General features: G+C 49.3%; 1 protein-coding gene across 1 annotated transcript; it reads left to right on the top strand.

Annotated features, from left to right (window-relative positions):
• The first annotated feature begins 1,576 nt into the window (after nt 1-1,576).
• On the top strand, nt 1,577-4,808 carry LOC138182575 (uncharacterized). The gene is made up of 4 exons (XM_069118575.1): nt 1,577-1,622; nt 2,549-2,592; nt 2,652-2,770; nt 3,253-4,808. Exons 1-4 carry the CDS (start codon nt 1,577-1,579, stop codon nt 3,389-3,391), a joined length of 348 nt encoding a protein of 115 aa, XP_068974676.1. The 3' UTR covers nt 3,392-4,808.
• Nucleotides 4,809-15,124: the final 10,316 nt, after the last annotated feature.

Raw genomic sequence — 15,124 nt, 5'->3', positions numbered from 1 at the left:
GATATAAAACATCCCGTATAAAGAGCGTACTTTGGCAGGTTTCTTGCACGGTTTTTACTCCCCGTACCTTTGGTGGTCTCGTTAGAAGGACAGTGGGAGGTCCGCGGGAAAAACAGCAATAACAGACAACAAAGCCAGCGCGTATCTAGTCGAACTCGTCGTCTCGATCGCCTAAAAACCGTGTTTCGAGGAGACGAGTGAAAAAAAGTGAAGCCAGTGGTCGAACGTCACGTCCGTCGAGGTCGATTCCGTACAATTATTACGGTATTATACGCTGCATTATACATTAAGGTCCGATCATTCAGTTCTGAAACAGTTATCGCGATTAATGTACACAGCTAACGAGTCCGTAACTCTACGTTCGAGGAATAAATTTCGTTCGAAACATGAGAGATACGCGTCGCAAGCTAAGATACGGTATAATGCATCGAGCTTCCTTTCGGTGGCTACGTATACCGCACGGCAGCCAACGTAAAACCTTTCGCTGAACAGAGTTATGGGCTCTAATGAGTCGAGGGGTTAAAGCGCGAGTCCCGATCCTCACTGCAAAAGAAGAGAGCTAAAACCCTATCGGACCGTTCAATCTATCCTGACTACCGTTTACCACGGCATCGTTTAAAGTGGCCACAGGTGCTCGCCCGTATATACGCTCGTTCCACGTACCAAAAAAAGAACGAATATAAGGACTGTGAAGCAGCCGATGCCCGCGAGTATGACCACCGAGAGCTGTATGTTTGGCTTTCTCATAGTTTTACCGGATGATTTTTAGTACTTGATCGTAGCGGCTCCGGTTTGTCGGCGAAAAGCCAGTTCGGACTTCAAAGATTCGCGATCGAGCACTTGGCTCTATACAGGCATTACATATTATCATGGCTGGTATCCAACCGAAGCGCGCGTGTCCCCTTCGTTGACGTCGTAAAGCGGCTTTCCGTGCATACAAAGTCGAGGGCTCGATCAACACTCTACGGGGTCGCGTTGTCGTTGGTGGTTAGAGGTCCATGAAAAGAGCAAAGTATACCTTGGCGCGGCTAATAGCTCCGCATTTTTTATTCGGCAATACATATACCACGGAAATTGACCGACTGTTTGCCCGAACGTTTCACGCGAAACATTTAACACGCGATCATAGATCAATATCTCGTATAAATACATGTCCTATTTCAGAGAAAAAGCACAGTCGACGGTTTATTTTATTTATTTATTTTTTATTAAACGACGCTGCATCCCAATAGAACTATCCGAAATATAAATATCGTCGAGAATTTTTCAAAATGACTAACGATTGGAGCAGTCATTCGGAGAGTTTTCAATGTGGCAGCAATTGCGTTTATCGATGCCCCGACGTTCCACGAGAATGTCACAGTCTGTTGCGATCAATCTTTGACATCGATGTGACAACCCGTGCTATTTCAGAGTGTGTCCGCGCGATAATAGCGACTGCCAAGTGGCGACTATTAGTAGAATTTTAAGCCAGGTACGCCAGTCGACGCAAACGGTAGCAGTCAAATTAAAACGCGTCCCGCCAATGGGGGGGAATTTTGCAAAACAAACAAAAAAGAAATTAAAAAGTGAAGCAATGGCTGACTGTATGAACGTCGAGGTACCAGTGGTGGGTACACTGGGTACGAAGAAGGGCCGAAAATACTATCAACGATTCGTGTCGCTGTCAGTAACGACGCATTAACGCATTCATATCGCATTCCAACCCTTCGTTCGACTGCAGCTTGCTGCTCGATGTCCTCGCGCTCGTTCTTTCTTCTTTTCTTTTGTACGCGTCTCGTTACTCGCGCGCTCACTCGTGTTTAGTCGCGCACTGCCGTGTAGCTTGCGCGAACAGCGGAAAAGTATTCGTGGCTATCAAAGAGTACACAGCCAGACAACGCGTTAAATATGTGTCAAGTTGTAAGCTCGCGAAAAATCTGTTCAACGCTTTGCTCGTGCTGGTGCTACCGGTGAGTATCGTTGGTAAAAAGTGTGAAACTCTAACCATAAGGTTTCGTTGACGTACGTGAACTGTCATTACGCTCGAGGTGTAGCACGCGTTTCCGAAACGAGTATGCACCTATCGCGCGAATCACTCTTCTTGGCTATATTACAATTTGTCGTGCATAGTAACGAACGTCGCAAGAAACGCTGGAAAAAGTTACAGGCAACGCGCCGGTGACAGCGTGTAATAACGCGCCTGCTAAACCGCTAATCTACTCTCATAAAGTATTTCTCGCGTTCCACGACTTCTGTACAATATGAATGCATAGTAAACAGTGGATGACGCACGATAACGACAGGTACAATTAACGTTTTTTTTCAACCCACCTGCGAGCTTATTACGAAACCAGTCACGAAGAGTTCCCGTGAAAAATCTTACCTCGATGCAACGAGGAAGTGGAAGACGTTCTCGAAGACAAAGTATCATAGGCTGATGTTTATGCGCGCAGTGCACTCGCGTAAAATATATGCTTCGCGTAAATGCTGATAGGATGTGCGCATTTTTTCACTGCGTTTTATTTGAATTGAAAAATATAAATCTAAGTTTAATGTAAATTTACAGGTACGAACGAGCTGGTTAAAGACAAGAACATGTCAATGCAAATGGCACGCACTCGCTATGGTTGATCGAGACATGGAAGAGGGAACATCCGGCTCTTTGAGAGGACGTTCGTTCACGATCACAGGGCACCCTTTGCAAGTTCACGCAAGAGGTTCGCGTTGTCTCAGAGAGACCGCTACGCCGCCCACGTCGCCGCCGATTACCGGGAGGTATACGTGAAAGGTAAGGGCAGTTCGATCATGGATAACGATCGTTTATCGGCGCCAGCGAGCTATCGTTCTCTGTCCCCGTGTCGACAGATCGATTCGAGGAAATGGAGAATTGCGGTAATTGCGATAAGTAACGCAATATACGTTAGTCGAAAAGACGGTAGAGGAAAGTGTTAATCGCCGGTCAGCAGATTTGCAGCGCGCATCGATATCCTGTGTGTTCGGTTGACCGATCGGAATGACGTAGAGAGGACGATTACCGTGACGCGAGGGCGTCGTCATTTACATTTCCTAAGATGTCATCGCGGAAACGTAGACGGAATCGTGAAGCTTGTTCGCTTAACCCACACAGAGGCTGGAAGCAGAAGTACAAAGTCACGTTCTCCGAGCGGCGTAGACGCGCGGGAAAAGGTACATCGAGGGGAGCAGCGGTTAAACGAAGGACGTAAAAACATCGGGTATGACGGAATATAAGTGAAATCGGAATAATTACAGGCGGCACGGACGCAAATCCTGCAATACGGTAGTCAGTAGGCGGTATGGCCTACCAACAGGCGCATACAGGTATACGCAAGCTCTTTGTCGGACGGAGGTGGAGTACGGGTTATATTGGCGCCACCTCCTGCACGGTTAAGCGAGCGACTAGGGCAGACTTACGCCTTACGCCTCTCTCTCTCCCTCTCTCTTTTCCCCTTTCTCCAGCTCTCTGACTATTCGTATCTCGTTCTCCCTCGTCGGTTCGCCCCTCGACACCTCTCGCTCGCTCCAATGCTCGCTTACTCCGGTCTGTTCCGTTCTGTTCTCTGCTCTTCTCTCCTCTCTCTCCCCTCTTTCGGCGGCTTGCTCGCTCGCTCGCGCGCTCTGCCCTCTCGTCCCTCTCCGCTGATGCTGCAACTCCGGCTCGGCTAACCCAACCTAACCCGCGGGCCAACTTCATTCCACGCCGACTGACCACCACCGACGGCCGTCGTCGTCCTCGACGCCGTCGTCGTCGTCATAGAACGCGGGTCACGCGACACGCCGTGTCGACGGTTACCGTGTGTTCGTGCGTTCTCCGTTCGGTTTTTTCGCGCGTCGTCCGTCTACGACTACCTCGAACTGCTATACGTATCCCGGTTCACGAGTGACAGAGTTCCGGCTGCGGAGACAGCCATCGTGAGAGGGACAAAGAAGGAACACTTGGTAATAGAAAAGAAAAGAAAAGATAGAGTGACCAAGCGTGTCTAGATATAGTTTCCGGTTTTTCCACGAAACCAGCTGTTAAGGGAGAAAATCAAAGAGGGAGAGAGAGGGAGAGAGAGAGAGAGAGAGAGGGAGATCTGGGAACCAGACAACCGACCAGGAGAAACAGATTGATCCGAGTCGCGACGTCCCGCCGCGCGGATTTTGTGTCTCGTTCGCCCCGAAGACATTTGAACAGGAAGGAGGAGGAAGAGGAGGGACGATCATGGACATATCGGAAGATTGCTGGGAGCACGTGGGACTGCTTCAAGAGGTTTCCGCCACGGAACCACCCCCGCCACCACCCGCTCCCGACTTCCTAATTCAGCAACAGGAGGTGAGCAGTTGATTTCTTTTTTCCTCGCTGCTACGATACTCTCGTGATCGGGATATTCGATCGATTCGGTGCGCGGTCGAACGAAAAAAGCGTGGGAGATCGGGATCGAACCGTTACAGTTTTTGCAAACACCGGTATCCTTTCGCTTCGAATCGAAAGAGAAATCACGTGTGCGTTAAGATCGATAGAAACCGGTACGGATGATTTACGTTACTGATTTATTACATTTTTCCCGTGTTAACGCGTTATTATCGTGTAATAGGCGACCATTTACATTTTTGCGTAACTTTTTCCCCGATAGTATAGTGTTTAAACTAATTAGAAGACTCGTATATTAGGTGAAGCTGTATTTTAAATAATTTACACGGAGCACAGGTGGATTGCACTGTCACGCGTTATCATAATAACATAGTGTACTGGTTTAGTTCCACTGGAACGTTGAAACATTCACCATAGTGCGTTCCATGAAACGAATATGGAAAATTGTACGACGTTTTAAAAAATTGTCGTGAAAATTAATAACAACAACAGCGTGAATCAATTTAACCTCCGCGAATACTCTCCAGGGTATATCGGTGAGATCGATACTTCGTATGCTCGAATGGGATCGGTAAAAAGAGTTCGAACGACTCTATTCTCTCAAAAAATAGATACGCTCTATATAACAATATAATTTAAACTCCGTTAACCAATTCCGATTATAGATGTGGAATCAAATCTGTGCTACCCCTTAATTGACGCGTTACAATTAAAAGCATGTTCTCGTGCACGCGATCATCGGGCGCTAGCTTTATCGCGGACACGATGCCATCGACACGATGCACTTTTCTCCGGAACGATTCCGTCAACGACATCGGATCAGTTTTATCGAATTAACTATTCGATATATGTACCCGGTAAAGTGATTAAATCGTCCTTACAGTTCTCGCGAATTCGAAAGTTGACTCGAACGTATCTTTCGCCGCTAATTTTTCAAGTGATTTTCGATTTCCGATCTAGACTCTGCTAAAACACGGGGCGTGTTAGCCGTTTCGTGCTTCGTTATTAATTCGTTGCCACTCTGAAAGCATCGTGTTTCGAAGCGGAACGTGACACGAGTGTAAAAACTTGGCTAAGTGAAGCTCCAAAATCGAAAAAAAGGGAGCCATCTGTTCCGTGCCTTTTCGCCTTTCAATTTCTCTGTTTATTTAACTGGAGCAACCTGCAATAATCCTGCGAAGGAGTTTATGGATGGGTCGATGAGAGCAGAACGAAAAATTTAGATATCGTTATGGTCGCTGACGAGGAGCGTAGTGGCTAGGGTGGCTTGGGTAAGTCGAAGCTAGAGGAAAAGCATGAGAAAGAGCGAAAGAGAGAGAACGGAAGGCAAGGGAGCTCATTCCGTTTCAATTTCGGGGGTCTCGTGTAACGAGCTCTCGCGGTGGAACAGCATGGGTCTATAGGGCGTTGGTTACGGTGCCCTGTAATCATCCCGGAAATTATAGGCATTTAGCCGGGCATGAATGAGCGGATAGGAAAGTTTAAGAAGATATCGGTGGCATCGGTGTGTCAGAGGCGCGTGCAGCATCGTCGGCCCGATGCCCTCGGTCCCTCTTCGAGAACTTCTCTCGTCAACCCTACCTCGAGTCTGCTATGCCGCCAATTTCTAAAGGCACCTGCAGCTGCGATGTAAGACCCGATCAAGGTCCAGATTCACCTTCGATGTATTCCGTTCTTGGCATCTTTTCTCTCCCCTGGCCCCGATCGACCCCCGAGTACGTGTGCGTGTGTACACGGACAAAATTCTGGGACACGAACTATCGGGCTCGGTTAATTCTTCTTACCTCTCGACGGACGACGATAATAACTGCGGCAACATAAGTTGCAATCAGCTGTCCATTTGTATGGGTGTGTACATTAAGCGGCACGCACACTCGCGTGTGCATTATTATGATAAACGATTATATACGCGTATGTATATAGATATACGATGATTGCGTACACTCGGCCGTGTAGAATCCGTGTGCCGCTGCCGTTATTATTATTAAATTGCTTCCTTAGTGCACGCGAAGAATTATAAACAACCGATCGAGCGTGGTCCGCGACGATACCGGCCGTACCGGAACGCAGTTAAGCTTCCTCGCAGCGATTTTAATACGCTTCGTAAGATTAAAACATTAAAAGCTTCTTCCCAGCACCGGAGACGCGATTTACCCCCGTCTAAAAATTACCGATCGGCGACGTCAACACGTTGCACAACCGCGTTATTACGATGAAAATTGCGAACGGGACGCCGCACAGTCCAGTTCCTTTAATGTAAAGGTCTCATCGCCGATCGACGGGATCGTTATCTGGACAAATAAGAGAGATCGATTAAAAACGTCAGCTCGTATTTCTTTAATTTTTAACCGGGAAAGAAATACGTAACACAGTGGCGTTCCAGCTGCGCGATAAAATATGTCGACGCGTTGAAACGCTGCGAGTACGACGCAACGCGACGCGACGTGTTGCCGTATCAAAAAATCCGCACCTGCGAGTCGAAATAGTTCGGCTCGTAAGGCCGCCACACGTCTCTCTCGATTAACTCGCGCGCACCGCTCACGTATGAGTTTCCCACGGCGGGCCAGGATGGGCCCGTGTGGGAATATCGAGGCTTATTACTCGCGCATAGGTAACACACGTTCGATCCTTGATCGACCACCGATTTTCGTATTCCTTCCTCGTGTGCGTTTTCTCCTCGCCTCTCTCCTTTTTCGCCTTGTCCCGCTTTTTTCTTCCTCCCTCGTGCCTCCTGGATCGCTCGTTTTTTCTCCCGCCATAAATTTCTTCATTACCTCTACCAATTTTTCCGTCCCTCCTGTTTCTTCAGAGATTTTTTCTCTGTCTTTTTTAAACGTGACGTCATCGTACATTCCTATCCGTGTTTCGTCGTTTCTCGTATTCTTTTCGTGCTTTCGTAGCGATTCGGCGCGGCACGGTAACGCAACACGGTATGCCCAGGGTAACGCAAGGGGTAAGTCGAAGAGGGTGCGCTCGTTCTCGTTGCACGCGACATTCTTTCAACTTCTTAAGTTCCGTTCACACCGAAAACCACGGATTCTGGTAGAAAAATACAACGTGGCTCGCCGCTCGAGGCACGTACGCGCTTCGTGAGAGAACTCGGCCGATTCGTACGATAACGACGGTGTACGAGCTGCTTCCGAATTGCTGCTTTCGCTTGGACACCGGCCGGGCATCGTCGTGAAACTGAAATGAGAAGTGGAACGAGGCTGTCGAGCATGGGACTCGCGCGTCACGTCCACGGAATTCCACGCGATTTCCAAGACAGATCGCACTTCTGATCCTCAATGCAAACTGCTTCACATAGTAAAGACCAATCGGCTACGCGTCGACGAGGCTAAGTATTCTGTCGGCGGGGAATCGGAATGCGACGCGCGCCAATCCGTCCACCGAACATTGTCGAGGAAATGAGAAACGTTAATCGAGCGTTTCGAAGCGTTTATCGGTGACGTACGATAAATTTCAATGATCGTTTCGAATCGTGTTCGACGGTCATCCTACCGTCGAAACGGCCGGCACCATCGCGCGCATTTCGTTCTTATCAATGGCGGCCTCTCCCTGCTGACAATTATTTTTCCCTTAATGCCGCCTCTAAATATCTCCGAGCTCGCTTTATGTCCTCGCGTTAGAACTTGGCGCGCAACCACTCCACGATACGATTCCAGATTCGAGCGTAAACCGACGAACAAGATTCCCCGAGTGAAATTTATTAGCTAGCTGTAAATTATGGCGCGGTACACCTGTGCTTTACCACGTTCGGACTTGTCTCGGGGCTGATCACTCCGAAGAGTCTCTTTATAGCCCCCGACTTATACTTCCGGCCGACTCGGAACCCCTTGCCCGTTTTGATATCAGTGCTCCCATCCTCTCACTACTTTCGAATAGCAGCCAAGAAAGCGGGTTCGTTATCAGAATAATCTTGACGTTTCAACGTAGTCCATAGGATACGTAACACCTTTACCACTTTAATCCTCGCCAGCTGCAACGATGCCTTTTAATTCCTTCGGGTCCAGATCCGATCGCGTCCGTATTAATTAGGCTTGATTAACAGCCGACGATGAAGGACCTCCGCAGAGACGACTGCTTTTCTCGACATTCCGATCTTTATTCCCCGCTAACGTCGCTGTAAATTATTTCGTGATATTTTCAATCCGATTAATTACCATCCGTGGATTATATTCGAGCTACCAGTCTCCAAGGATCGTACGTATTCTATAAAGGCATCAGCTACAACACTACGACCAAACACGCGAATCTCCAAAGGTAGAACCTGCCCGTCATTTGCCAATTTCGAAGGTCGTTGCAAGCGGACAGATAATGCCTGTCTCGTTTAATACCAGCTGTCTCGCTAACTGACCTATTTCGGGGATTCCTTAGAGCGTAATGTCTCAGCCTGCGCTATTGTCTGTTCGAACTGCTGAATGGACGACAGCGTAATGGTGCGCTTTACGATTTAGAGATTTAATATTCGCGCGGTAAGTGGTTGCTGCGGCTTGCGGTCTGCTTTACAACGCGTCCGAACCAGATTTAGCCGTTTACAGCCGAATTTACTGTCGCGGTTAAAACCGAGGCGCGTGAATCAGGGCTCGGAAAGAATCGTTTCGCAGCGATGTTCGGTATTTTCGCAAAAACGGACATAAATCCCTTTATATCGCTTTCGTGGATAGAAAAATCTACCGCGCGAGGCTGCGACCCCGTCTCTCTTCCGAAGAAAGTGGCCCGCACGAATGCGCATAATTACAACGACGCCGATGAAATATGAGCGCAGTTAATCAACCGCTTTTATTCGAGCGCGTTTCTCTTCGACGGAAAAAAGGAAAAAGGGGAAAACATTACACGGTACACACCTTCGGCATCAATCTTCTCCAAATCGGGCTGGAATTATCGGGCATCGCGAGAGATGCACGAAACGATACGATACATCGCCTCTCTCTCCCTCTACCGGCACTAAATTTCGTACAGGCGCGATACCATCTTCCCACAATCTAAACGTCCCACGCAGAGAGCTCCCATGGCGCTCCGAAGAGGGGAAAGATGTCGCTAGACGGGACGCTCCATCGAGCGTTCCGCTCGATGATATCTCCTTTTCCCGAACCGAACGCTCGTTGCGACGTTCACACGGCGTGCACCCTGTAATACCCCGATATTCCGCGTGCTTCTCGACGCACGCAGGATACGCACTTGTCGTTCAGCCACTTGTCGCCCTTCCTGCTTCCCGCCCCTCGGCTCACCCTCTTCGTTCGACTACGATCCGCGTTCCTACCATCGAGCCGCTGAATGAAAGCTTTCTTCGAGTGAAAACACGCGACACGTGCATCCCGTATCGAGTGGACACGTGCAACGCGTTCACCGGTTCCACGGTCGCCGGAACCCCGTGGTTACGCTTCTACGCCGACGTTCTCGCTAGTAGCTTTCGAGCGCATCCAGCTCGTCGCTGAAATAATACCGACCCTGTCGGAACTACGATCTTCGGTTCCGTGCCATTAAGAGCGAGTCTCACCGCGGGAAATAGTCGATCGAAGCTTCGGTACGTACAGTTAAAGAAGTACATCGACCACTTGTTGCTAAAAAAGATTGCATCCGGGAAACGCTGAACGCTTCGCGAACCATCGCGAATGGGATCTTCAAGATGGAAAACGCCGTGTCTTTGTACTCATGGAGACCAATGTATGACGCTCGATCGGAGGATCGGGGGACGATCGTGGTACTTCGTTTAAGCGTCATAGACAAAAAGCAGCAGGCGCAAGAATACCGTCTGCGAGCCGTGACACGCAACAGCGACGAGCGTCGTTCAATCTCTCCGGCGAGCAGTAAAAATCTTTTCTGTGTCGTTGCGGCCGGTCGTGTATCACGCACAGCGAGTCCCGAGGCAGCCTCTCCATTTTCCGACAAGCGCGCTTTCTCCCCTTCGTGTCTCCGCTTCCTTTTTTCTTTCTCTCTCCTCTCCGCTCTTTCCCTTTGACTTCTGGCGTTCCCAGAGAGAAGAGCACCACCGCCGCCGCTCTCACCCCTTCCTCTTTTCCTGCCTCGTCGTGTCCCGTTGCTTGAAAAGTTTTCGACCCTCGCCGTAAACGGCGAGCTGCCTCTCGGCGAAAAGGGGCTTCCGCTCTAATTGAACGACCCTCGGTAGCCCGCTGCCGCATGCTCCGTCACGAGGGTGAGTTTATCTTGACGCGCGTCAACGCGGGCCTAGATCCAAAGTGGGAGTATAGCGTACGGGATACAAGAGAGCAGCAACTCCGCCTTTATTCCAGCCTAGCGGTGTACACGGTCTCGTTGCCACCGCTTCGCTTCGTCGCCGCTTTATTAAGCGACAGACGCAACGTACGGCCCTTTGCTATTTTCACGCAACAGTTTGCGGTCCAGCCCCCTTCGGCTTCGCCTTCGACGCAACGAATGTATGTCGGTGCTAGCCAATTTTCCTGCGCCCTGAATCTTCCACAAAACGTCACTCGAGGGTGTAGTATCGCTCTCGCGCGAGATTACAGCGTCCTGTTAACGACCGCGTGTAAAAGTCCTTTAACCATCGGGGAAATCGCGACGTCACTTTCCATCGATGTTTCTAGACAACTCTCCGGTTAAATTAGACAACGCTGTAGAGTGTTTTCGTAAATATCGAAAATACTGGAACTAGGTGCTCGTTTCGTGCGTACTCGTTTCTATACGACTCGAACTTAAAGCCGTATTCCAAATCTCTAAAGCTCTTTATGATTTCTAAAGGCTTCCGGATCGAAGCGCCCTAACTTTATCGACTTCGAGGAACAGAGAACCCGGCCGGAGAAAAAGCAAGGGTATAGAGGGAGCAGGACAGAACGATCGACATGACAGAGGAGGTGTACCAATGAGCCGGATGGAAAACGACCCTCGTTCGTGGGGGTTAGTCGCTCCTCGGTTTCCTTCCTTCCTCCCAGCCAGCCACTTTCCCGCTTATTCAGCAATGATTCAATTCGGATGTGCTTTTTACGCCCGACAGCGACGGCGATAGCGTCGGTGGGTGGTTACCGAGCCGCGGTTGCAGTCTAGCTAACCGAAAAGGGGAACGAGCAAAAGCGGAGGAGAGACGGCACGGGGTTGAAACGAAGAAGGGACGCGAAGTTATCCCGCGCTGAAAACAGATTGCCCGGAATTCAGCCACCGTCGCCTCCGCCACCCTCCTTTCAACCTCTTTTCGCCTCGTCTCGCCTCCCCGCCTCCTGCCTGTTCGTGAGAGAAAAACCGAGAGGATAGAGTCGACTAACCAACAAGTCGTTCCTTTAATTCGGCTTACTCGTTTCTTTTTCCCTCGGTGCCCGCACCCTCGACGGAACCACCACCTGTCCGGATCCTTTTCACCCGATAAAGGAGCTTCTTACGCGTTTACATGCCGACCCTTATCGAGCCGCATCTACTTAACGTAATTTTTATGCATATCGTCGGGCCCCTCGGTTCATTGATGGAACGTGAACTGGAACGAGCGGAGCTCGGTACTTCTTTGTTAAACGTTATCTCTCTTCGTATGATGAACGGTTTTGGAAATTTCAGGCGAAGGTAATTGCGAAACCAGTAACGAGTCGTTATTACCATTCTCGTTTTCTGTGAACGGTGTTGATAATTACAGCGTCTTCCATTCCGTCGAGTTCTCGACCGTGCGCGTCCGTCTTGCACGGCCTTATACTACTATCGACGTATCGACGGTCTGTGATTACCAGCTCCACGACTTCTGCGTCGAATGACGAGGCATCGTTCGGAAAGTGAATTGTACTCGAATCGTATACCACTGTTTTGTACATCTTGAATATCCTCGTACCTAAAAGAACTTCGTGGAAAACACGCGTGTACCAATGGACGACGTGCGAAATGGACCGACCTTGCAAACGAGGCATTATTTCGAGGGGAAAAAGCAAGACCGCCGCGAGCCGCTGTCAATTCCATTAAAAACTCGAACGAAGCTCGTGTTAAAACGCCTTCTTGGCATGGGATGAAGGTGTATCGCGGTGTCTTGAGACGAGCGGGCCTTGTTCTCTGCCGGCGGTCGAGCCTGTCCAATGAAAAAGCACCCTTTCTTAAGAAACCGTAATGACGGGATCGAACACCGGGCCCTCTTAATGCCCTCGCCTCGACGAAGTGTATCGGCAGCTTTGCGACGCGGTGTAAATCAAACACATATTCGCCCGGAGGCGGGCCAGCCTTTTACACGCGCAAGTATCAGCCGCGGTGCGCGTAAGGACGCACGGAATCTCTTGTTCGCCCTCTCGAAATTGCCGTACCTCGATTGACGAGCGGACAGCTTGTCAATTGCTTCTTTCCTTCCGGGTTTCTTCAGATTTACGGTTTGTCGAGATTGCTCGCATCTCCCGTATATGCATCTTGATTCGATGTCTCGGAGCAATATAGTTGCATAATGGACTGCGAAATACGTGTCTTGACCCCAAGAACACGTCCATCCGTCAATCAAAGGAGTATCTTTTCAGAACGATCGCACCTGCGCGAGGAATCACGCGACCACCTCGATAATAAGAAGTTTTAAAAAACGTTTTCTTCGGTGAAGATAGTAGTTCAGAATCGTGGAACAATCTTTCTTGGACGGAATGGATAATGGCGATAAGTAGAGACGCTTGGTCGGACGATATGCGCAGATTTTTGCCATGCTACCGGTTCGATAAGCAGCGTAGCACGGTATGTAGCACGACGAAGGAAAGTCGCCAGCAGCGGTAACTAGCAGAGAGCGTTAGAACGGCCGATTACAAAGGGTGCTTGAAAATCAAAGGGTGTTCGCGTAGCTGTGTGCTCGATTGACGTGACGTAATAGGATGGTTCGGTCTAACAACGAAAGCATCGGTCCCACTCGGTCAGTCGCATATTAATAGCTGGGACCATGTAGCCAGAAGCGGGCAGCTGCCGGCTCGTTTGCAGCACGCGATACTCGCGCTCTCACCTGTAACGTATATCTCGACTTGTCTCTCTCTCTCTCTCTCTCTCTCTATCTATCTATCTCTATCTCTCTCACTTAAACCTTCTCGCTGTTTCCCCGTACTGCTTTGGTCGCTTTGCTTCTGCCACGGCATCGCTGCCTCCTCTCTCTCTCTCTCTCTCTCTCTCTCCTCTGTCTCTCTCTTCCTCTTGATTCTCGTGCTCGTATCTATCTCCGCGAGGAGCACTTGAAATTATTATTCCCGTTCGCCTGCTAAAGGCCCCCGTATCTCGCTCGCTTAATGTGTACAGGGTGTTCCGATATTCGAGTACGTGGCCTCCCCTCTCACCCCCTTACTCGCTCTTTCCCTGGTTTCTCCGTTCGCTTTGCGGTACAGGCGATTTCTCGTCGGGAATATATAGACGGGACGCGGCACAGCGCGCTCGATGATTTCGCCGTGAAATAAACGCGTGTCAATGAAATACGCCGGCGGTTATTGCTTGCTTTTATCGCAGGTTAATTATATCCCCCGCGTTATCTCTCAGGGCGTGAATTCATAAGGTTCGCATAAGGGAGCTTATCTGGACGCGAGCATCTGGACGCCACGAGCGTCCACCGTGGATTCTCCTATAAATAGAGGTGATTTCCACTGGATAGCGCGTTCCTCTTTTTCCACTTTTATCCTCTCTCTGGCGACGTAGCTTTTCTTTTTAGTCAACGATCCAAGTAGAAAAAGGATCCATCGGACAAAGCTGCCGGCTAGCGTCCTCGAGCGCGCATAAGCGCGTCGTAGCGATTTCGATCACGCACTACGTCGAGCCCGCTTCTAGTGATCGATGATCGTCGCGAACCAACTCTGGGAACGTTTCAAGCTATCCCATTGACAAAGAATATCGACGGCCACGTTGCGAAATCGAGCGGCGCTCCTCGACAATCGAGGCACGATCGCGCTTAAACGATTGATAAAAGCTGCTGGCCCGATCCATCATGATTCTCGGCTCGTCGCGAAGTTCGATCGCGCGACCATACCAAAAAAGACAGGAAAGGAAAGGGTACCCAGACCGGCGAGTTCTCTCTCACCGCTGGATAATTTGTATTGCTTTTCTCCATCGAGTGGTCGTCGTCTTCGTCTTTGTCGTCGCCATCGTTGTCGCCGTAGTTGCCATCGCTCCTAAATCGACCGCCAGCCAGCAGTAATTATTGCTCTCGCTGATAAATTAATATTGCTTAATGCCTGCTGTCGGCGATGCTTCGCCTCGCTACGTTAACCGATAACGGTTCGATAATATATTCCGTTGACACGAGCTGAAAGTGGTTCGATCATGCATCGAGCAGGAAAGATGGTTTTATACTTCGTATAATGTAAGAACGAATAATGACAACTATGGGAGGACAAATGAGATCCGGGTCTTGAGTTAATCGCGTAGATATATGCGCGCGATCAATGTTTAAAAGAAAACAGGGCAAATTTGGATTGAATTTGTACCACTGCAAAATTATTACAGCAGATTAATCCCCCAAGGTAAATTTATTAAAGTAAGAACGGAAAGTAATTTCTTCTTATCTTTCTGAAAGAAAGTAATCTACGCTCGTGCGACTATTAAATATCGAAGTTAATTATTTATGAAAGAATTTCATATAGGTACTCGATAATATTCCACAATATTTAACGTATCTTTGAGATCTTCGATTAAAGAAAGACTAGACGTACTACGCATATGTGCCAGTATGCTTCGCGAGATTAATAACGCTCGTAAAGTAAACGGTAAAATCGCAAGGTTCTCGATCCGAAGGGCCCGCACGGTCGATCGAACAAGAGGAACGAAACCGGTGCACTTCTTTTCGATTCTTCACGGTGACCCGGTATCAACGCGCGTACG

Source organism: Bombus flavifrons, chromosome 1, assembly GCF_040668555.2.
Source record: "Bombus flavifrons isolate JBK064 chromosome 1, iyBomFlav1_principal, whole genome shotgun sequence".
NCBI classification, from domain to species: Eukaryota; Metazoa; Arthropoda; class Insecta; order Hymenoptera; family Apidae; genus Bombus; species Bombus flavifrons.
Note: the sequence above shows the minus strand (reverse complement) of the source record. Positions and strands in the feature narration are given on the sequence as shown.